Source organism: Pipistrellus hanaki (assembly GCF_964339955.1).
Source record: "Pipistrellus hanaki genome assembly, chromosome: 16".
NCBI lineage: Eukaryota > Metazoa > Chordata > Mammalia > Chiroptera > Vespertilionidae > Pipistrellus > Pipistrellus hanaki.
This window is the reverse complement of record NC_140518.1, coordinates 24,583,259-24,607,558: the sequence shown is the minus strand read 5'-3', so window position 1 is coordinate 24,607,558 and position 24,300 is coordinate 24,583,259. Positions and strand designations below refer to the sequence as shown.

Here is a 24,300-nt window from a genome sequence, read left to right as displayed (position 1 = left end):
AACTGCAACCGAAACAGCCATTTAAGAAGTGTCAGCAGCAATGAGTATTTATTATTTCGAATGAAATGTACATTAAACTTTTATATAAAAATCATCAAAAGTGCTATATTGGGTTATTTTAATATTAATTTAATCCCCTCTCCTATGTCATCTAGTAGTTTTACCTTTCACCTCTTTCTTACTTTGGATACATCACTATAATCATCTAACATTGTCCAATGTTAAAACATAAAAAATATTAGTTTATTCTTCAAGAGAAAGTACCACCAGTCAGTCATGAGTTACTGAAAAACAACAAGTAAAACAGGTGCCAGACAATCAACTTATTGAAAAAAGAAGTTATCACAGAATTTTATAGAAGTATGCCAAGTCCAAGGCCATGGAGACTCTCGGCAGCACATGTTTGTGATACAGCTTCTTATGCCTGTGGGTTATTTCACAGGGAGACGGGTCACATACCTAGGTTGTGGGTTGTGTGCCAGAACCATCCAATTGCTTTCCCATCTTTTCTTGGCTCCTTTCCAAGGTGAACCAAATGCTGTCTCATGCTGCACACCTCCCATGACCCCGACAAGGTTTAAGGTGGAGAAAAAGCTTATTCTGCAATCTGAGAAATAGCCCTTAGAGTTAAGTTTGTCATTAGAGAAGATACAAGTCATTTCTCCCACATGAGGACCTGCCCCCACCCCTCCTCCACCCACTCCCATTCCCCTCGTCCGCTCCTGTGCCAAGTCCGACCTCTCCCACAGGAGTTGGGGGTGCACTGGTTGACGCAGGGGAGGCAGGATGCTCAGCCTCAGGCCTCACTCGGTCTCTTTCAGTCCTAAGTAAACAAGCTCCTCCGATTTGCCATGAGCGCTGTCTGGCTCTCGCGTCGCCTGCCTTTCTTGTGCCTCTGTCTCAGCTTCCAGCACAAGGCGCTGGAGGCCAGCAAGAAGAGTCCTGAGGAGAGAAGGACCAGGCCCAAGATGGAGATGATGGAGCCGTGGGAGTTGAAGCTGTAAGCCACGGCTGTGACCACTATCCCGGTGATGAGGATCACCACGGCGAAGGGGATGATGCAGCGGTAGCAGGAGAGCTCAGCGCCCCCGGTGGCGGCCATCAGCTGGATCTCGCTGACCACAGGGACTGTGGTGATTACGACTTCACTCTTGGGGCTCTTCTCCGTTGTTTCCGGCTTGGGAGGTGTTGGGGTTCCCAGAATCTCCTTGACAGGCTCTTCGGTGGTCATTTTTACAGCGGTGTTTCCCAGCTGAGTTCACAGACTAGACCTCGGGGCTCTCACCAGGGTGGAGGCTGTGGAGGGGAAGACGGGAGATGTCAGAGAAATAAATGCAGGACAGCGACCCCTGCAAGGAACAGAAAGAGCTGCGGAGACACCGCTGTGTCCTTTTCTGCAGGGGGGAAATGCACGTGGAAAGAAACCCAAAATTCTATTTCTAATTATTATTTTTTTTAAATATATTTTATTGATTTTTTACAAAGAGGAAGGGAGAGGGATAGAGAGCCAGAAATTTCAATGAGAGAGAAACATCGACCAGCTGCCCTCTGCACACCCCCTACCGGGGATGTGCCCACAACCAATGTATGTACCCTTGACCAGAATCGAACCTGGGACCTTTCAGTCTGCAGGCTGACGCTCTATCCACCGAGCCAAACCCATTTCAGCACTATTTCTAATTCTTTGCATTCTTTTTGCATTGGGCAGAAAGCAAGATAAAGCAGATCACCATAAAGAAACAAAGATGTAAAAAGCAGGAAGCACTTTGCAGTGTTTAACAGACCCTGGCGGTGGACTGATGTTTTACTAGCCTTTCCTCCTTGCCTATTGCTTCTCTTTCCTCTAAGCACACCGGAGAACCTCCTTCCGAATCCAGAGGCCTCCCTCAAGGAGGCTACTTTATAAACAATACTCCGCACAGTTCTTTCCACGGCTCATAGCAACTCAGACCCTGCCAATGTTTCCGGGCATAACAGGCATTCTTTCCAAACTCTCACCCATTCACTGCCCACTGAACTAATGTCAAGACCAGAAGCCAGCGTACCAATGAGGTCCTTCTACATCAGCCAGACAGTCAGCCAGTCTTTCTTGTGTGACTACTAAGCACAGGGCACCATGTGTCCTGGGACTTGGGTGTGGATGCGGTTCCGTAAAATTTTAGTGACAACAAGGCTAAGGTGTGTGGATCTCAAATGTGGCAATATCCTCCCATCCATGTGAAAAGAATGGAAAGAGAAAAATTAAGAAAGAAAATCAATTTTTGGAGGCTATCATTGGACACTTTTATGCATTAGATATAGGATCAACTATTAGGGTAATTTTCAAATTTACCATTCAATTCAACAAGGATTGTTGATATGATGTGTACCGTGCTGGGGGGGAGCGGGGGGGGGGGGAAGCTAGGTTTTCAGGAAAGTTTTACAAGTTCATTTTGTCCCCACACGATGCGCATCTGTAAATATTTTGAATCTGAACATTTCTGCACAGAACCCGAGACTCCATCAAAAGCATCTGGCTGAAATGCTGTCTGTGAGAAATCAGCGTAAACTCTTGTCTGCTGCTCGGACACATTAAGTCATTCCTCTTTGTCCATCAGAAGCTGGCTAGGAGCTAAGTTATGCAGATTACAGAGGCTGTTTCAATGATTAATATTAATACTTGGGTCCTATTCAGCTCTCACTGAGAACAAATTCAAGTTCAGATCAAACCCTGAGCAGTGAAGCTAAATATATGAGAGTTCTCTATTTGCATAAAAATTTCAGTCACAAATTAATTACTGCTGTCCAATGACACCCTAAATATTGGCTGAGCCAGTAAAAGGATTTTTGAGATTATCTCTGAAAGAAAAAAAAAAATCTTCACCCCAAAGCTGAGATGCAACCTAAACTGAAAATGAAGATCTGTCCCCAAACTACTTACCCGTTTCTCAGGGAGAAGCAATCCATTAGCAGGGAAACCACTCTACTTGGTTGGTGGTGGTGGTGGGTGGGTGGGGGCGGGGCTGGGAGAAACCTCAGAGCCTCAGCTTCTTCTGGTCAGCTTCTGGGAAAAGAGCCCGTGACAGCATGTCCGTCACTGAAACAAATCTTCTCTGGGGAAAAAGGAAAGAAACAAAAATCTTGAATTATATGGCCAGTTTCGGATCCTAGAGTTCTTTCTTCCTTTCACTCTACCTCTGTTCCTAAATGACGCTTGTCTTTCCCTCTCCTTTTATTTCCTCCCCCTCTGATGGCCCCTCCCTGTCATTTTCCCCCCTCACTTCTTTCTTTTCCTTGCCAGCTGATTCGGATTTTGACTTTGACCCCCCTTCTCCCTCTCCCCCTCCCTCTCAGTGACATGATAAGTGCGAATCCTTCCCCAGTCCCTAGAGACAGGAGCCAGCTTTTACTTTATTTCTCTCCCAGCACTGACTCAGTAGACTGTGGCTGCATTACTCATGTTTTCCCCAGCCAGGCCTTCCTCGGGCGCTTCAGGCATTTTCATAAGAAAACCCCTGAGCCCGCTTTGCCCTTTGCAAACCCAGCGGAGGGGACAGACCCTGTAGGGTGGCAGGAGCAGCTGCAAAGTCCTCAGGCAGCTGAATTCAGCCTCTCAGCCAGCAAACCAATCTGGGTTCCTAGTTCCCAAGTGATCTTCCTTGACTTGTGTGTGCAGGCCATGGGCAGCTTAAACCCTCTTGATTGTTGTTAATTCGTTTAGAAACACAATGAGAGATACAGATGTTTGCCCTAAGAGGGAAAACTAGCCACTATCTCGGTCTCCACGTGATGACTTACTACCTCTGGGAGGAGGTCACTCTGGCCGTGTTGACATTATCGTCATCACTGTCATTTGCAGAGCTTCTCCTATGGGCTGGACACGGGCAGCATGCCCGCATGAACACGTCTGCTCCCTGGCTTACTAGTGAGTTTATACCTGAGTTTACCGATAGTTTATCAATGAGGTCCAGAGAGGGTAAGTAATCTGACAAAGGTCACACAGAAAGAGAGAACTCGTTGGCTTGAACCCTAGTCTTTAATGAGCATAAAATTCACAAGGGGGGAGGGTGAGGGGTTGTTAAAGGTATATTCTGATTCATGGGTCTGTCACAGGGTCCTGCCCTGTGAGGATTTGTGGCTTCTTTAAGAAGCAAGATATTTTAAACATTCAGACACCTAGGGCATAACACCTCACCCTCTCAAACAATAAAGTTAAAGATGCACTTCCCACCCCTCTCCCTCAATGGCCTTATCGGTTTATTCTTTATCAGACAAGCTGTTTTCATCTTAAAGCTCCAGGTTATTATTTTGAGGTTAAAAAACAAAAAGGATAATACTGGGAGACTATTATAAGCTGGCCTCTATACTTGTACAGCTAAAACTTATCCATCCTTCATTTTTTAATCTATACAAGTTTCGATAACTTCTTTTTAACAAATCTTGCCAATCTACCCACCTAGATTAAATCTCAGGAAATATTCCCCCTTTTTTCAAATCTCCGATGTTAGATTCTCTAACTGCTGGCAGAGGGCGTGGGCACTCAGGGGCATCTCACCTCTGCTCCTTCCGGCCACCTTGCCGATTTTGTCACAAAGCAGGAGGGACCAGGGTCTTTTCTTTCTAGAATGGAGCCAGGGAGGACTTGGGCTCCTTCATTTTGAAACATAAAGTTGACAAGTCCCTGAAGAGGCCTAGGGGAGGGGTCCCAGCCTGCTGGGGAGGATGAGTCCCTGGGAGGATGAGTCCCCTCACCCAGGAAGAGGCTGTGGCATGGTGTTGAAGATAAGGAATACTTAGAGCCAGCCAGGTCAGCACTGGCCATCGTTGTTCGGGGAGGGGGTAGGGGGGTCACTGGCTACATAAATTAGAGCTTCTGGAGACTCTCTTATAAAACCAGCAGTCTGCCCACTGCAAACTGGCCTTTGGGGGCAATTCCTATCTACTTCCTAGCATGGGCTGCCTTCCCCTAACCAGCCCGATAAACCCACTGAAGGTCAGACTATCACCTTCTCCTGCGGAAGCTCACATTGCCCCATTACCAAAGTCAATGGTACATGAACCATCCCGAGAGAAGCCAGAGACACCTCTTCCCCTGGGGAGCCTGCGGCTGAGTCTACAGTGAGGGGCAGGGAGCATATCCCTGAGCCCCGGAGCCTGCAGGCAGGTCTGTCACTGCTTGTAACAGCAGAGCTTTCTTCAGCCTCTTAGACCTCAGGTGTCATATTCCCCCTCCTTCTCCTGCCTAGACGCACAGCTGCCCATCTCCAGAGCCTAAGCAGATAATTGGGGATTTGCAGTGATAAACACACACAAGTCGGAAGCCGTGGGATCAAGCAGAAATGGCACCTGAAGGATAAGCAGTACCACTCCAGCGTGGAGGCGCACGCAGTTTTAACCTCTTTAGATGGAAATCCAAAGCCAATTCCCAGTGGTCGGTGCCTGATGCCTTTGAATGCACCCCCACCCCTTTTTTCTACCCTGTGCCAATAGGATATCAAACACTCCTGGGAACTTCTAAAGGGACACCTGCCCCCACCCCCAGCCCCTCTCCCAGTGAAAAACCTCATCCCTAATGCAGCCAGCCTTCTCTGCAAGCCTGCTTTCAGAAGGGAGAGCAGAGCTTTCTGGCTTTTTTTTTTTTCTTCTTTTTTTTTAAGCACAGGGCTCCGGGAGATCCCTTGACATTTGGACAACTTCTCAGAAAGTTTCCAATCCACGGGTTCCATCCCTGACCCCCTCTCTCCACCCCTCCTTAGGCATTCAGCAGTTCTCTCCCCAGACCTTTCAAAGAGCAAGGCAAAGATCCTTACCTTTCCCAGCCAGAATGGAACTGAGACAGCTGCCAGCCCTGGCCAGCAGCAGCCCAGCCAGGGAGATGCAAATCACTGCTCTAGGGACCGTGAACAAAGTACTCAGGCTTAAACACAGTTAAGGGACCGGAGAGAAATTGGCGAGAGGAAATCTCTTCCAGGGCTGCTGTACTGTGTTCTAGTTCCCGGATACGATGCATATTTTTTAAAAGGAGGGAACCAAGTTTGAAAAGAATGTTCTTTGTTTTTCTCTCTCTCTGTTCTCTTTCCAAGCTTTCGTTTTCTCAGGTTTTCCCTTTTCCACAGCCCCATCCTGTTACTCTCCCTCTGTAATACCTGGGACCTGCAGAAAGGTTTTATCATTCCCCTCCTGGACTTCTAGGTGGGTGTGGGTTTGGAACACATGTGGAGGATAGGGAGTGGGGCGGTAAATAAGTCTCTTTCCCTGAAACCCGTGAGTAATAAGAGTGGAGAATGAGAAGGGTTAATGGTGAAAAGGGCATTTGTTGTTTTTTGTGGACAGTCTCCCTAGCAGCAGAGGAGCAGTTTTATCTGCTCCACATCAGAGGACAGCTAGCAGATAAGGATGGAAAGGACTAGACCACCTTCCACCTAAGACACCATAAACAACAGAACCTGGGACACTTGCTGTTCCAGAGAGAACTCCTGCAAACTGGGCAAACCTCGGTTTACTTAGAAACAGAGTTGTTTAGGGGAGGGGATATGGCAAAAACCATGACAAAGAGGAGATCGGGCCTATTTCCCTCCAGTAGAAGCTAATTCACCTTCTGGTCCCAAAGGTAGACATTCTGATTTTGCCCCGGAGCCATATGCTTTTGAAGACCTGAAAACTGCTCCTCGGGGGGAAACACTCTGTGAGGAGCAATGCCATGTGCATTTGATTACTGGCTCCCACGGACTTTCGGTTTGCTTTCGCTTGGTGTGGTTGGGCGGGCCCCTTTCCAGCAGCCCTGAAGGTGCCAGGTCCCCCTGGCCCCCTGGCCCGCCTCTGTGTGCCTTTGATCTCAGCCCTCTCCCAGCCCAATTGGACTCAGTGAGATGCAGGCAGCTGGCCAGGGTTGTCCGTTCCAGGGCTTCTTTTCAGGGTGTGTCTGCATTTATGTTCTGAAACCACGGACATTTGGGAAAGTGATCTGCGCTTGTGTGTTCGTTTTGGAGAGCAGTCATGCTATTATTGCTCCCCTCCCTGAGGCGCTTTGCTTTGAGATCTAGGATGTTAAAGAGAGATCTGGTAGTACCAAGAGGAACAATAGGTATACCTTAGGTATAAAATGTATTTTACTATTTTTCTGGTCAACTTCCAGCTTCCAGAAACTCATAAAATCTATGTGTCTCTAGACAGGAAAACATACATTTTTTAGGTGCACATCCGGGTCCAATTCTCTTACCCGTTTTGTTCTGAGTCACCACGAAAGATGACATAAAACAAAACAACAAAAAAGAGTCACTGAAATCAAAGGACACAGTGGGACCTTCGGGAGGGCTAAGGAAATCATCTCTCACTTCAACAAAAACTGTCATTCTGGCCTCAGATGAGAAGAATTGATTTTCTTGTTTCAAAATCTGAACCTCTGCTTGACAGTGCTACGCTCCTGATACATTTCCAAACAGTTTGCATAATCCTTTACATTTTTGTACATTATTCTTTGAAGATGAGGAAGATCAGCGGTAAAAGAGTTATAGCAAATTGGGCTGACAGCTTCCCAAGACAAGGGCGTGGCATTGGGTCAGCCTCCCCCAGCAGGCTAGGGGGTCACGGACTCAGGGGCCTGTAGGAAGCCCACCACACTTGTCTTTTCCCAGGAAGGAAAGAGAAAAGACAACCATGACTGACCATTTGCTACTCTTAATATCTGATAGGATGCATTTCGACCTCCCATTGGCCTCTGGTGACAATGTCCCCTGTTCTGTCCATGAAGTGATGTGCACATCGTGTGACCTCAGTCGACTCCTTATCAGCACATCATTTCTTGGTTTCATCATCAATTTGGTGCTGGGCGATTTGGGACTGCCCTGCCTCTTGTAAAACACTAGTGATCTATGCCATTCTGCAAGAGTCAGTTAGCTTTTCTTTATTCCACGTTCGTCGAGCAGAATAAACCTCAGACCTGATCCCAGTTGTCTAGCACTGGTCTTCAAATGACTCACACAGGGTGGGTATATCAGTACTGGCCCTCTCCCAAATAATCAAAAATGCAGTTGAAACCATAGATTTTAAGCTCTGCTCTTGGGTAAGAGGAATATCCAGTATATTTTCACAACAAGTAGTATTTGCTGTGTCCATCTTTTGGAGAAAGAACTGGGGTGGAGAAGATGTCACTGTCCCCAGGTTTAACTCCAGGGCCTGGGCTCCTTCATTCTGAGTTGACCCAGCCCACAGGCTCAGTTTGAAGAGGAAAAGGACCATGTAACACCGATCAAACGTCTAACGGGCACCACCCGCAATACAGCTTTATCTCCAATATTTGTATTTTAATTTTACTTTTGAAGACACCATAACTCAGCAGGGTTCAATACTTGCCTGGGATCCACTACTAGGGCAAGAGGCAAAGCCAGGGTTCAAGTCCAGGGGCCTCTTCTATGTTGTATTATGAGGTCTCTGTTGCTTATTCATTTTTATTAGATTAAGTGTTACTAGAATATCCTAATTTTAGCCTACAGCCCATTTTCTTGGGTGGAGGTTGACATATTTTCACTAGGCTTACTCTTGGAAAAGCGTTCTGAAAAGGGGGTCCCACTTGCTTCTAGGCTTCTAAGATGATGAACCCTGATGTTGCCCATAGACATCTGGGAATTGTAGTAGAGCTTTATTACTAAGCAGATTTGAGACACAAGCCAGGTACCAATGGAGTCTGTGGGCGGTGCCAGGGCTGTAGGGACATTTCAGAAGTCACCCAGGCCATTCCTCAGCTCCCAGGAACATTTTGGTTCCACTGATATTTATTGTACTCCTTCCAGGCACCAGAAACTTGTCCAATGCTCTCGCTCAGTAGATACAAAATAGTAAACAAGCAAGATCTCTGCTCTCAGGGAACTTACAGTCTAGGACAGGAAAGCCACGGGCCACCAATGTCTACGATCTTTCTGCTGGAGGAATAACCAACTGTTCCCGGAGGCCCAGGGAAGATCAAATCTGTTCTTGGTGGGAAGGAAAGCTTCATGGCAGACCAGCATTAGTCGGTATGAGTAGGAAAGAAGAGAAGGTGATTCTAGGTGAAGGGACAGCCTATATATAAACATAGCTCAGAAAAGTGCCAGTCCTTTGGCACAGAGCTTTGAACAGCCTACGTGGCTGAATCCTAGATCTCAAGGGGCAGGCAGAGCAGTCAAAATAAGACTGGAAATGGTTTATGGTGAGATGATTGCCTCGACATCGAGTTTGGAATTTATTTGGAAACCATTGTAGTTTTGAGCAACATGGCATGGTAGTCAGCTCTGTGCATTATCAAAAGTAGCCTGGCATTCGAGGGTTGAAATGCACTATGGGAAAGTCAAAAGGGAAAGGCAGAAAATACAGTTGGGACAGCCATCAGTTAGAAAACCTTTGTCTAGGTGAGAGGAGTCAGGGCCTGATATTGAGTCATGCGTGCAGGTTTGTGTTAAGTCTGCTCAAATAATGGAATAGATATCCCCTCCCCTTGGAACTGACCTTTAGGCCACTTCACAATGGACATTCTACTTGCTTAGACCGCATTCCACTTGCTAAGACCATTATCTCTCCCCTTCGGAGTTTCCCAGAATCCGGACCTTCACAGACAAGTCTCTGCCCAGAAAAAAATAACCATCTAGAGTCCTTTAGAAACCTCTGCCTCCCTGTCTTTGGGGGCTGGCACCATTTTGGGGCTCAGCCCATCTGGTATCCAGATGATCTATTAAATTTATAATCCCTTACCACTTTGGCCTGTGTGTTCCTCTTTCAGCGACCCTAGCAGTTGGAGGTCACTGCAGTGGGGGATTCAGCAAACATTGGCAATGAATGTCAAAAGGGTGGAGACCAAGGGAGGGGGGTTTGTAAGGTTTTAAAGCCTCAGTGATGAATAACTTAATGATACTGTCAACAGAAATAGAAGGCCAGGACAAGGAACAGGTATCAGTGGAGGTCATGAACTTGATTTTGTTAGCATAGGTATCCACTTCTCCATTGAAGAGGCAAAATACTATAGAAAGTGGTGGTGTTACTACCCAACTGCCAGTATGTGAAGCATTGTCTGACTTGCCAAATAATGCCATCATAGGCTCGCAGGCGAATCTCCCACTTATGAATGAATTTATAATTCACTTCACTCTGTGTGTCTATAGACGATTGCAGACACAGGTGCAGTATACACGGAAGATTTGAGATTGCTAACTGTTTGCATAGACAAGAACATAAATATTTTAAGCATTCTAATTTGAACCTTTAATTTTACTGACTATGCAAGGAATATATTGATTCAATTTTAAAGTTCCATTTTAAACTCCTTGAAAATAAGAACATAGCTATGTAATTCTTTCTATACAGTGCCTAGAGTAAAAAAAAAGCATCCCGGAGATGTTTTCTGGGAATGAAAATGTCTTCTCTTCCCATGAATCACCGTTCCAAGGTACTGCTCATGCTGAAGAGAACATAAAGAAAGTTCCAATTTCCCCACTTTACCTGTGGAAAAGCAGCCTTTGTCTTGCCAATAACTAATTTTATATTGCCCCACGAGTTAATGATTTTAAAAAGAGGCAATACAAATCCGCAATAGATTTCTTTAGAATTGTCATTTGGGGCCTCATGCAACGTAAACACGTCTTCCTATTGCACTTTACCAAGATCATGTTGACTGGAAAGTCCCCCATAAGTCTCTGAGGGATAATATCACCAATTGTGTGTGTGTGTTTATAGAAAGTCTTTGCCAAGTAAATGAACAAATAATTGAAAGAATGACTCTGCATTGAAGGCAGATATAAACCTGAAAACTCAGATGATTATTCCAATGGATGATTTAAAAACATTCAGATGTTTAGTGCTATGTACATTAATTATTCAATTTCATTAAACATTCAATTATTTATTTTGCTGGAATTCTTTGAATGGCGGATAGATACCATGTAGATCTAGCCAGAGGTTCCTTCTAATTAACAAACATAAGTATTTATTGAATATTTTTGTAACATGTAAAACTTTTATTAAAGCAACTTTTTATTTATTTATTTATTTTAAACCAAAGAGAGGTTTTTTAGACAGAAAATGATGCTTGCAGCTTCTCACCCGAAACACAACACACCCCAGGGACAAGGATCTCTCCAGTCACAAAATTCACCAACCTACTGTTTCCCCTAAGTCACTGGTTGGCAAACTGCAGCTTGCAAGCCACATGTGGCTCTTTGGCCCCTTGAGTGTGGCTCTTCCACAAAAATACCACACCCTGGGCAAGTCTATTTTGAAGAAGTAGCATAAGAAGAAGTTGAAGTTTAAAAAATTTGGCTCTCAAAAGAAACTTCAATCATTGTACTGTTGATATTTGGCTCTGTTGACTAATGAGTTTGCCGACCACTGCCCTAAATCCTTCTCTTGCCGTGTGTGTGTGTGTGTGTGTGTGTTGGTTTGTTCCAAAAAATTGGTTTTGCAAGTTGAAGCTTCATGAACTTACTAGCAGAAACAAAGTACATCGTACAAATTATGCAGATCTTCAGTGCAGAGTATAAAAATGGTATTTACAGCCAGTAAACATGGACCAGGACACACGCCACTACACGCCAGGCCTGGCGGAAGCTTGGGGGGCATCCAAGCCACAGATGAGGTCCCCTCTCAGCCCTGGAGCACACGTTTTCACATGCAGACACACAGGACACAGGCACACTAGATGATGTCTTGGAATAATTGTCAAACTCAGGAATATCAAAACAAGTTAGGCTAAAGAATTTTCTTTTATTATGTGTTTTTCTTTTTTTCCAGGTTGATCAACACATTTTGGGATCTCCCTCCCAGCCCCAGCTAGGACACAAAAACCCACTGTTTGATTCCCACCCACCCCCATTGTTCTTCTTTGTACTGATCAGAAAAATCAACATTTTTTTAAAAAAATTCTTTTTCATATATATATGAAAAGTTGTGATTTATGTTGGGAAGCCACCAAGGTCATGGGGGGTAAAGGGAGAAAGGAGATCTCCCAGGAGGAAATGGTGACCTCCTTAGAAGCATTTCACATTTGGGGAAGGGGTTAATTTATGGAAAAGTCCTGGATCAGTTGGAAATGGGGGAAACCCTCCTGGGGTGAAAGGCCCCTCACCTTGGGCCAAGCCCACCCCCCTGGCGGCTGTGGGTGTGGTCAGTAGGGGTGTCCCAGGTCTCTGGGCTGCTTCAGCTGCACTTTCAGCCTCTTCATGCCGATCTGAAAGGCATGCCCATCCTGGATGGTGGTCTATGAGCTGGCCAGGTTGTCAAAACTCATGATGCCAAAATATTTGCTCTGTTTGGTGGCCTGATCCATAAACACCTTGCAAGAGATGACATTGCCAAAGAGAAGGAACATCTGAGTCAGCTCTGTGTCTCCAAATTCCTGGGGGAGATCGTAGATAACCAGGTTACAGCCTTAGGGACCTTCTTGAACTGCTACAGGAGTGCTGGAGGCTGTGGGATGCTTCAGGTTGCTTTGGGTGATGGGCGTGAAGGCCGCAGTAGGTACATGACTATGGAGACCTGGAGCAGCAGCCTTATTGAGTATTGACGTTGGCCATACACCTTTTATAGATTTATTATTTTACTTAATACTCACAAATAACCCAAGAGGTAGTGCCAGGTAGTCCCATTAGAAAGAAAGAAATTAAGGGACCTGCCTTGGAAAGTCTCCATTTGGGAAAGAACCAAAGCCTATTTGACTCCAAAGTTTACCCTCCTAATCCCCATGCAATGTTGTGTCTGCGTTCAGATTATGTGCAGACTTTCCATTCCTCCTAAGGAGCTTCTACTCAACGGGAAATAAACTCTTGGATTTTGAAATGATGATTTTTCCAGAAAAAAAATAGGCATTTACTCTTCCACAAAATCACTATGGTGGTCCACCGATTGCAGCTCAAGACACTGAAAGCATTTTTATTGACACAGAAAGTCTTTGAGGTCCACCATGTGGGTGAGTAATGGGAAATGGAACCATTTCCTCAGCGAACTGAGCTCAAAATAGAACTATTTAATTTATGAACTTATTGTAGGTTGATCATGTCAATGAAGAGAACAAATTTCCTGCACTCTTCCGCTAGATAAAAATGTTTATCTCATGCACAAGGTGATACCTTGCTGTATCCTTATTATTTACTGAAATACACTCTACAGCAAGCATGTCAAACTCAAAGGCTAACATGGGCCAAATAAATAAGGAATATAGCCCACGGGCCGTGAGTTTGACATGCTTACAGGAACTGGGCATTGTCTTTGTAAAAACAATTGTAAAACTTGCTAACATGACCCAAAGGGAATGAGAACACAATGTTTCTCTCATCGTGCACACTGAGGGGCATCAAGTTCACGTTGAAAGGCAGTGGTCAGCAGATCTGCCATTGATAACTGTGCGTGACTTCCAGTTTAATGGGCTCCGTAGTCTCTGGGGAACCTCTCTCCCTGGCCTTATTTCTTGCTATTTATTTCCTAAGTTACACTGAGCTTGGAAAATTTTCTTGACAGCACTGATATGACTTGATCTTTTTTTCCCTAGGGTCCCAGGGTCAGGCTTTGGATCAATTCCATAACAAAATTAACGTTTATGATGCCCCACTCTGGTTGTGCAATGAAAACAGCCATGAACTGGAAGTCAGGAAACTTGGATTTCAATCTTCTTTCCTTTTTGGTGGCCTTTCCGACCTCTGAGAGTCCCATCTGTCAGTTCTCAGGATCCTGTCCCTAGGGCCTTTACTATTTTTTCCTTTTATTCTATTTTAAAAAGTCCTATTTGAGCTTATAATATCAGAGAATGTAGACAAGACAAGGTGGAGCAATAATTAACACTACAATCCAAGCTACCAGGACAGCTGTAGGAAGCCTCTTTTGAAAAAAAAAATAAAAAAGTACTCCCGGGTGCAGCATCTGTCAGCAAAGCCATTGACCTCTTACTGTGGATATTCATCTATTTCCCTGTGAAGAGAGTCACAGGCATCTGGCTTAGAGACTGTCTGCGGTGCAAAGGTTTTCTGCGGCTTCAGTGAGAGGTCCTAGCTCTGTGGTGGCTGCGCACCTAATTTCCACTCTCATGGATCCAGAGCCAACACACAAAGCAGCTTGATCGTTTCATAAACAACCACTTGAATTTGGAAGTGAGGCAGCAGGAGCCAGGACTGCCACCTGCGGAGCCTTACTCCGCTGTGGCTGACATGACGTGACGTAAGCCCGAGACCTCGGTTCACAGTTTATGGGACAGGACACAGGAGCAGCCAACTTTAGGGAAGACTGATAGGAAAGTCCAAGGGTGAGTCTCTCTGGGAACAGGAAGCAGGTCCTGCTGTACCAACAAGGCTTTGGGAGGGAGAATTTTGACAGGTTTTGGAGAAGCAAACAGGCTTCCCAGAGGCTGCCAGGAGGCTCCTGTCCCATGGAGTGCGCATTTCCTCTGGGCTTCTCTCCTCCGGGCCACACCATCCAGAAAGGAGCGGCCACACAGCTGTGTGACTTGCATTCATGTAACAGATTCCTGTATAAGCACCCAGGTCACATCTATATACTGAGTGACCAGATTATGGCCACTCAGTATATATATATATATATATATATATATATATATATATATATATATATATATGAGGCCCAGTGCATGAATTCGTGCATGGGTGGGGTTCAGCCAGCCTGGCCAGAGGGAGGGGACATGAGCAGTTGGCCAGACTGCCTACTGGTCGAACTCCTGGTTAAGGGAACAATTTGCATATTAGCCTTTTATTATATAGGATATACACTGAGTGACCAGATTATTATGCTTTCAGAGATTATTATGACCACAATCTGGCCATTCAGTGTATATTCCTCTCCTTCCAAAGTTCTTTCTTATAGTCTTTGTGTACATAAGAGCACTAGGCAAACACCAATTGGCCCTATAACAGTGATCTAGATAGCATCAGGGCTATTTATGAAATGCAGACATTTGGATGTGGATACACTGAACATAACTTCTGACTGAGGAAATAAAGCATTGCTAGGTACGTGAATATGGAAGGGGTAGGCTCCTGCCAGATATGGCCGAGTGAAAATTTCTGTGTCAACTCATTCTCTCTCAGTGTTTGCAATTTCACTCATGAGGTAAACAGCTATTTCCCTATTACTGTCCCATTTAAACTGATTTTTGTGTGTAGGTTCAGTATTTCTGTACATCACACAAACTCAAGACATATATAAGCTAGGAAAATTAATTTTTAAAATGAACTTAAAATAAATTTTAAGATAGATAATAGTACTGCTAGGTAATATATTGAATACCAGTCATTGATATAAAGGGCTTTATACCTGGTGAGTTAATTAATTTTAATACTACCTTAAGGGGTGTAGCATTATTCTTCCCATTTTGTTGATGAGGAAACTGAGGCATGGAGAAGTTGTGTGTATGGAAACACACAGCTCATAAACAGTAAAGATGTATTTCAAATCCAGGAACTTTGTCTCTAGAGTTCAAGTCCTTATCCTTATCCTCAATGCTACACTGTCTTCGGGGAAGATAGTTCTTATGATGATGAGGAGGAAGAGTTTCATTATAATAGTATTGCTTATACATGACCCTCATAGTGCTTATAGATTGAAGGGAAGCATTTCTGCTCAATTATAACAATTGATCCTCTCCTCCTAAATTTGAGTCCTGTGGATGTCAGAATTATGAGCCTCATTGCTTGGACATAGTTTTGCAACTGGTAAATCCCCTTAAGAAGTTATTTCATTTTAGCCTTACAATAACCCAGTGGAAGTGGAGAGGCTGAAGGGGAGCTTTCTCCAGGACCCATTATCCTTCAGCCATGATACCCTCTGAGAGTATCCCTGACTGCTCTTCCTTTCTCCCTTTACATGACTAACTCCTCTGCCGGTCCTGGCCTTATCAAGTCACCACCTGCAGGAAGACTTCTTTGATTACCCCTGAAGTGTGTTAAGCTTCCCTGCTATGCACATTGGTCACACCCTGCCTCAGTTTTGGGCAGAGGCTGGCTGATGTCCTGAGTCTTGAATTTTCCACACAGGACACTCAAGGAGGCTGAGAATGGGAGCATTAGCTCTGGTGGGAAAAGATTCAATCAAGGTCCCAAGGCATCCCCATGTTCACAATAGGATTGTAAAATGCCACAAATATATGGAGGTAGTGATAAGAATACCTGGCTTCTGATACCAAAAGATTTAATAGTTATCCTAGTTTCTCAAAACTATTGACTCCTTCTTGCTTTAGCTTAAACTCTTGACCCAGTGTTGCTCAATTGCTGATAAGACATTTTTTATTCACGAATCTGGTATTGAAAGATTATGGTGTGCCAGGGAGTAGAGAATAATGGTGTATTGAGAAGGTTCTAGAGTTTGATCTCGGATCCTTTCTTTATCTGAAAAATAGAAATAATAATGGTACTTGCTTTATTGGATTGTTGTGAGGATCAAATGAGATTATTCATGCAAAACTCAGAGCATAATGTTTGGAGAACAGCTAAACGCCCACTCTCTAGTCTGGTTTCCTCGTCTTCAGAACACTGCCTTGAGAATTTATTTTCTGTTTCTTTGCCTGCTTCAAGCCCATATATAAATCTTATTTTTCCACTCTAATTTCTTCTCCAACCTCTAGCCTGCTCTGCCCGATCACATCCTAAGTTCTGCTGCTGCTTCCCTTTTCTAAAGATATGCTTTCAAAGCAACGAGATTACTAAAATGTAAGAGAGGCAAAGTATAAACAAATGGATGAAGATGTGATGCATCCAGCTCTTTATTATAGTGTCGGTAGGAGAGTAAATCCATTCAACCAGTGAAGCCGAACATACTTATCTTTTAGCCCAGGACTCCACTCCTCGGGCTGTACTCAACAGAAATGGACACCAAGAATCACAGGGAAGAAATTTCACAATAGCATAGTATTAGTGATTTATTGCTGGATGACAAAATTACTCCAAAAACTGAGTAACTTACAACCACAAACTCTTATTATCTCATAGTTTCTGTGTGTTCTGCAGGCTTTTGCAAGAGGCTGAGCTGGATGAAGGGCCAGTCTCTAGACCTCACTTGATGAGAAACCTTGACTGAGTTAAGTCCCTTTCTCTGAGCTGCAGTTTGTTCTCTGCAGAGCTGGGTGGGTGCTAGCAGTTGTAACCTCACAGTGGGGTGGAGAAATCAGGTAACATCAGGTACAGTGGAGTCTGTTTTGCTCAGATGAAGTCAGGGAGTGATATAAAAATCAAGTATAAACAAAATTCCCTTGACATTTCTTAGATAAGCCTTCTATCACTGGGGTACCCTTGGAAGTTCAAAGGCCAGGACCCAGGAATTTACTTCTATTGTTTTTCTTTAGATGTCTTCCCTGGTCTTCCTCTCTGTGGACATCCTAGGACAAGGTTGGCTGTAATGGCAGGGGAGGGAGGAGGGAATGTCATACTCTCCTTGTTGGCTGTTGTTGAGGGCACCTAATTGAATTTCCATATTAAGTATACCTTTACACTGACTGCAGTATATGTGAAAGCACTGACGATTGTGATAGAGGAAATGTAAGTCATGACTCATCTGTGGAACAGGTGCTCTCCCCAGTTTATCTTGGGTCTAGAAAGCCTTGTGGTTAATGTCAAGGTTAAACACAGTGACTGGTTAAAGCCTTGATCAAAACAAGGGGCTGCTTGATGCTAAATGACATGTTGGATTAATGGGTAGAGAAAGGAGTGAAGTGCTGCATGAAATATTATAATAAATAGCAATATTGCAACTGTGTAGAACTTTATAGTTTACAAAATAATTTCTAAAAATATACCACATTTTTAAAATGAGGTTTAACTTCTCAAGATCATCTGACTAGTTTCCCAGAAGAGGTGGGATTTATAACCATAATTTCCAAGTTCAAAACCATAATACTTTTCTGAAGACAGGAATATCTTTTTCTTTTCTCCCCTCTCCTCCTGCTCTTTCTTTAAAAAAAAATATATATTTTATTGATTTTTTACAGAGAGGAAGAGAGAGGGATAGAGAGCTAGAAACATTGATGAGAGAGAATCATAGACCTGCCGCCTCCCGCACATCCCCCACTGGGGATGTACCAGCAACCAAGGCACATGCCCCAGACCAGAATCGAACCGGTGACCCCTCAGTCTGCAGGCCAACGCTCTATCCACTGAGCCAAACCGGTTTCAGTTGCTGTTTCTTTCTCCTTCTCCTTTCTCCCTCCTTCTCTCTCCCTCCCTCCCTTCCTCCCTCCCTCTCTCTCATTCAAAGAAATAAGTGTGAGAATCTGTGACCTGGCTATCCTGGCTTGACCACTTGTGTAATGGACTTGACTTTGATCACCTTCTCTAGGCAAGCCTACTTAGATTAATTAAGACAGTGAGGTGGGAAGAGCAGATTCTTCTGTGTGGCTATGGTTCTCACCTGGACAGAGACCTGCTCCACAGGATGAGATTAAACATTGTTCCTGTGCATTCTGGGATATCTGGGTTTTAGGGAAATTCCTGTTAGTTTTAGGGATTTTCTCATGCTCCAGGATGAGACCAGGTTATCATTTAATACATGCATGCCTGCATCATGCTTATGAATGCATTTAACATCTGCTAATTGATATATTAGAAAATCATTTGAAAAGACAAACAGTGCCCAATAAATACACATGTTATGAGATTATTGTGATATCATAATTTATGTCTGGGTTTGACTAAGACTATCCCTGTGCATTGGACTATGTCTTTGCAGGGCCGTGTTCCCTTTAATGTGACCAAAGCTCCCTAGACAGGGCAAATACCTCCCAGGAGAACCCAGAAGTAGCCAATAGGAAGTGGTCTAGGGAGAAGGGGAGGAGTGGGCTCAATGGAGACTCTTCACTGAGTTCTCACATCCAGGACAGATGTGTCTCTCTCCACACAGAATCTCATGTGAGTCATTACAATGTAAGCCATTCCCTGGTGTTTCTTCTGGGACTCAGATAGCAGCATGAGGCCCCCTGGTGGCATGAAAGAATTCATGAGTTTCCCTGTCAGGCATTGAAGGGCAGGTGTGGCTGGAGGACAAGGTAGTCAGGACTCACCTCGACTTGATGCTGACAATGAGGCAGGGCAGAGGAGGGTGAGCTCTTTGGGGAGAGGTGAGAACTAAAATATTTTCCTTTAAGAGGTGAAAACAAATGGGCTGTAATTCTGGATAAACCACTTTCTGATTTTTCATTCAATAGTTCATTTAGCCAACACTACTGAGTACCTACTCTGTGCAAGACATTTTAATAGAAATCATATGGGGATAAAAAAATAAAGACACACCATACACTTCTAAGGAGCTTTGGAAGAGAATAAAACTTTTATTTCACCGAGGTACACATGGTAGAAATGCAAGTGCCCTCAGAGAATGAATAGACTCTGGAAGGAGCAGTTATTTTCAGATGAAAGGGAAGGCTTCTAGGAAGAGGTGACACTTCAGCTGGGGCTCTAGTGAGAAGCAGGATTGGACCTATTGGGATGGAGAGGGAAGGGATGACATTCTAAAGGAGGAAAAACAGATGTTTGAACAGACGTGGAGGAAAAGTGAAGCCTATTTGTACTCTTCTAGCTTGGGACTCTCTGTGCCCCCTGAACTTGCATGATTTTTTCATTCCCCAGGGTAGGGAAATTTTCCGTCATTATTTCTTCAAACATGTTCTCAATCCCTTGTTCACTCTTTGCCCCTTCTGGCACTCTTATTATGTGAATATTGTTACGTTTCATGTTGTCCCACAGCTCCCTTAAGCTGTCCTCCTGTATTTATTTATTTATTTATTTATTTATTTATTTATTTATTTATTTTTTGATTCTCTGAGTGGCTTTTTCTTACCCTATCCTCTAATTCACAGATCTGATCCTTGACTTCTCCTAATCTGCTGTGCATTCCTTCCATTATGTTTTATTCTTTTAAATGTATTTTTATTGATTTCAGAGAGGAAGGGAGAGGGAGAGACATATATCACATATATCAGTGATGATAGAGAATCTCCTACTAGATGCCTCCTGCATGCCCCTCACTGTGGATGAGCCCACAACCCAGGCATGTGCCCTGACCAGGAATCAAACCATGACCTCCTATCTATAGGTTGACGCTCAACCATTGAGCTATACCAGCTGGGCACACTGTGTTCTTTATTAGAGCTGTCATTCTTCATAGTTACTATATTTTTTCTCATGCTATTGAGCTTCTTTGCCATCATTATTTTGAACTCTATGTCTGATAATTTTTTTTAAATCTCTATTTCATTTAGCTCTTCTTCTGGAGAATTTTCTTGTTCTTTCATTTTGGGCTGTGTGTGTGTGAGTGTGTGTGTGTGTGTGTGTGTGTGTGTATCTCCCGATTTTGGCTGACTCCTTTGGATTTGTGTCTTCATATTAGGTAGATCTGCTACAACTCCCCATCTCTAGTGCAGGACAATGTCAGATGCTGTTTGTGATTGGCCCTGAGTACCCTGTTTGGAACTACCAGCAACCCATAGCTTATGGCTCCCTTTCCTTTTCATCATTTCTTGATTCTTATCTTCCATATCACTACTTCTTTTCTCTAAGTGATTGGTTCTGTTTTATAGACTCAGCAGGTCACTCTTAATCTCCTTAATTGCATGCTTCATTTCCAGGATTTCTGATTGTTTCTTTCTTAAAATTTCAATTTCCTTAGTAAAATACTCATTTTGTTCATTGATTTGCTTTTCTGAGTGCACTGAATTGCCTGTCAGCATTTTATCGCATCCTACTGAGTATTTTCAGCACTACAATCTTGAAATCTCTATCCTATATATCACATATTTCCAGGTGTTCCAGCCTGCTTTCTGGAGATGTTTTCTTTTTTTCTTGGTCATTGTCATCACTGTGGTTCTTCATGGTATTTGCTGACATCTTTTGTTTTCACATTTATTTATTTCTGAAAAGTCTAAGAAAGGTCATTCTTACCTGGCTGAGAGCGGTATGCCCTGGGACATAAGTGTTAACCTAGAAATGCAGTCAGTCCATTCTCCTTTTCTGAGAACTGCCTGTCATCATGGAAAGGTTAACCTCGTTGCCTGTAATCAGGTCCCAGAGGCGGCCACCATTTGCAGCCCCCAGTCTGCATTGCCTATAATCTATAACCATTATACCTTGCTGGTAATACCTACTCTCCCATGTAATCTTTGTTCTTTTACCCCATAGAAGCAGCTGGTTTATGGGGAGGGTAGAGCAGATTTTTGTGGATGACCTGCTGCTCTCTCATACTGCAAGCATTATCGGAATAAATGCTCATGTATAATTCAGCCCTGTCTTTGCCTAATTGGCTCAAGTTGGGCCAGGCAGCCCAGACCCATTTGTTGTCTGGTTTCGGTTCTATATTACTAGGGAGATAGCATAGTGAAACCAATATGCTCAGACACATAGACCTGGATGAGCAAATAACTCATCACACTCCATAAACGACTTAGTCTGTTTGTTTTTTCATTTTTAAAAGAGGGATATATTTCACAGGATGTTGCATAAAATGAAGCAAGAAGTCGGAAAGCATTTAACAAACTATGAAGTGGCCTGTAGCTATACAATTTTTGTCAGTGTCTCTAAAATTTTCTGGACTTTTCTTTAGTCAAAGCTTTATGAAGATTGTATTAATCTGTCTACAATGTCTGATGCAACTTATCAAAATACATTTTAAATAAGCAACTACAATATATAAAGTATATGTTAGTGCCTGACCAAAAAAAAAAATAGGCACTCAATTATTTTTAATATCCTTTACCTAGTAAAAGCATATGTTTTGACTCTCCATATAACGTAATACCAAGCATTTTATAATATAGATAACAGCCAAATTGCAATTATGCACCTGGATCTTTCTGAAGTTTTCTTGGATAAATGAGTGAAAGGAAATAAAAATAACCTTTGTTATGAAACCTTTCAGCCCAGCTGCACACCAGCCTTGTCACTTTACTTCCTTCTATTTCTCCTCTAAACCCTCTACCAACTACAAATCTGTATTGTTAGCAAACTTAATTGTTTTGAACAAAAAGATCATAATTTTCCCACGTGTGATTGCAAGTTATAACACACAAATTACCACTTTAAAGAATCATGGTGTTCTCTTTTTTCCATTTTAATGACACCAGGAAAACCTGGTGTAGTCAGGTAAAGATTAGATATTATAACTAGATAATAAAATTAGAAAAATAAGTAGAGAATGAAAATCAAATGTTAACTTCTCTTTCTTTTTTTAAAAAAATATATTTTATTGATTTTTTTACAGAGAGGAAGAGAGAGGGATAGAGAGTTAGAAACATCGATGAGAGAGAATCATTGATCAGCTGCCTCTTGCACACCTTGTACTGGGGATGTGCCCGCAACCACGGTACATGCCCTCGACCAGAATCGAACCTGGGACTCTTCAGTTCGCAGGCCGACGCTCTATCCACTGAGCCAAACCGGTTTCGGCCAAATGTTAACTTCTCTTTCAATAGAGCTGTCAACTTTTCCCTGCATCTTCAATTTTCTCTCTCTATATATAATTATGTTGTTTCATTTCAATAATAGGATCGTTCTGTGTTTATATAATTTTTACAATCTGACTTTTAACATTATCCAAATGTGGCAGACATCTTTCCACATCAGTAACTGGATCATCAGAAAGGCTACACGATGTTCCATTGCAAGGATGTCCCATAATATCTTTGTATATTTATAAAGTGCACATTGAGTGCTTTCAATTTTCCCATTGCTGTTTTTTTTTTATTTTATTTCTTTTTATGTCCTATATTCTCCATGAAGATATGTCAGAAGTTAGAGCCAACATTGATAATACTTCCTCATTAATATCAGCAGCTAAAAATGATTCACCAGTACCCAAAATCAGAATGTTCTGTACTCGCCAAAACCGGTTTGGCTCAGTGGATGGAGTGTCGGCCTGCAGAATGAAGCGTCCCAGGTTCGATTCCAGTCAAGGCATGTACCTTGGTTGTGGGCACATCCCCAGTGGGGGGCCATGCAGAAGGCAGCTGATGTATGTTTCTCTCTCATCAATGTTTCTAACTCTCTCTTTCCTTTACTCTCTGTAAAAAATCAATCAAATATTTTTTTTTTTAAAAGAAGGAATGGACTGTACTCTCATGTATTTTTCACACCTCTTTCCATTCCATGCACTGCTTGTTGCTTCTTATTAGCTGGCATGAAAACACATCTATTATAAGCAAAGAGCAAACATTTTAATACAATTTAAAATCTTTCCTCAATAAGATTTAAGAAGACATTTCATCTCCAAAATGAGAGTTGACAGTCATGAAGAAGGACTAATCTGAGATCTGGAAAGAGTAGGTGAAAATTAGAACTGTAGTTGCCCTGTTCAACTACTGACGAAGGAATGACAGTCCTGTCTTAGATACTGAAAACAAATAAACAAACAAACACCAATTAGTGAAGCTGAAGATAAATTGGAGAGTTCTCTCAAGTCTCATAGGAAAATAATTAATAATAGAAAATAATTTGAGAAAAAGTTAAGCAATAAGGCAGGGGTCCTCAAACTTTTTAAAGTGGGGGCCATATCACGGTCCCTCAGAGAGCTGGAGGGCCGGACTATATGAACTACTAATTCCTACTGTAACACCTCGGCTGCGCTCACTGCCCAAAAAACCTGGCGGGCTGGATCAGACTCCTCTGCGGGCCACATGTGGCCCGCGGGCCGTAGTTTGAAGACCCCTGCAAGGAGTCCAACCCTGGCCAGGTGGCTCAGTTGGTTGGAGTATCCTCTGTATACTCCCCCCCCCCCCCGCCCACCCCCCTAAGAAAGGTGTGAGTCTGATTCCTGATCAGGCTGGTGGTTGGGTTCCTAAGTTTTGGGTTCAACCCCTGGTGGATATTGAAGGGAAGGCAACAGATTGATATTTCTCACATCAGTTTTTCTTTCTAACATAAATTTAAAAAACATATCCTCAGGTGAGGATTAAAAAAAAAAATGGGGGGGGGGTTCCCTAAAGATGAAGTCTATGCAAAGGTGGGTAAATTGCAGAGCAGGAGTTAGGACCAAGAGAACACAGCACAAATAAAAGCAAAAGAAGGTGGGGGCGACTGGGCCTGCAGGGAAGGGCAGTTTGGGGGAGGGGGGGTACCAGGCCTGCAGGGGGGGCATTTGAGGGGGACCAGGCCTGCAGGGGAGGGCAATTAGGGGTGACTGGGCAATAGGGGAGAGTGGTTAGGGGCAATCAGTCCATCAGGGGAGCAGTTAGGCATTGATCAGGCTGCCAGGGGCGTGGTTAGATGGTGATCAGGCTGGTAGACAGAAGCCGTTAGGGTCAATTAGGGAGGCAGGCAGGTGAGTGGTTGGGAGCCAGCAGTCCTGCATTGTGAGAGAGATGTCCGACTGCCCTTTTAGGCC

At 43.5% G+C, this 24,300-nt stretch overlaps 1 protein-coding gene across 2 annotated transcripts; it reads right to left on the bottom strand.

Moving 5' to 3' along the window:
* Nucleotides 1-221: 221 nt before the first annotated feature.
* Nucleotides 222-6,058, bottom strand: TMEM100 (transmembrane protein 100). 2 transcript variants are annotated; one of them, XM_084863084.1, is made up of 3 exons: nt 5,790-6,058; nt 2,921-3,092; nt 222-1,296 (listed from the first exon to the last, which is right to left on the bottom strand). In XM_084863084.1, exon 3 carries the CDS (start codon nt 1,229-1,231, stop codon nt 824-826), a length of 408 nt encoding a protein of 135 aa, XP_084719210.1. In that variant the 5' UTR covers nt 1,232-1,296; nt 2,921-3,092; nt 5,790-6,058; the 3' UTR covers nt 222-823. The 2 variants fall into 2 exon arrangements, with proteins under 2 accessions (XP_084719210.1, XP_084719211.1); XM_084863085.1 differs by lacking the exon at nt 5,790-6,058 and adding an exon at nt 3,539-3,754.
* Nucleotides 6,059-24,300: the final 18,242 nt, after the last annotated feature.

Bases quoted from the DNA above. Each gene is read 5' to 3' on its own strand.
- TMEM100 (XM_084863084.1), bottom strand. From the start codon at position 1,231: ATGACCACCGAAGAGCCTGTCAAGGAGATTCTGGGAACCCCAACACCT.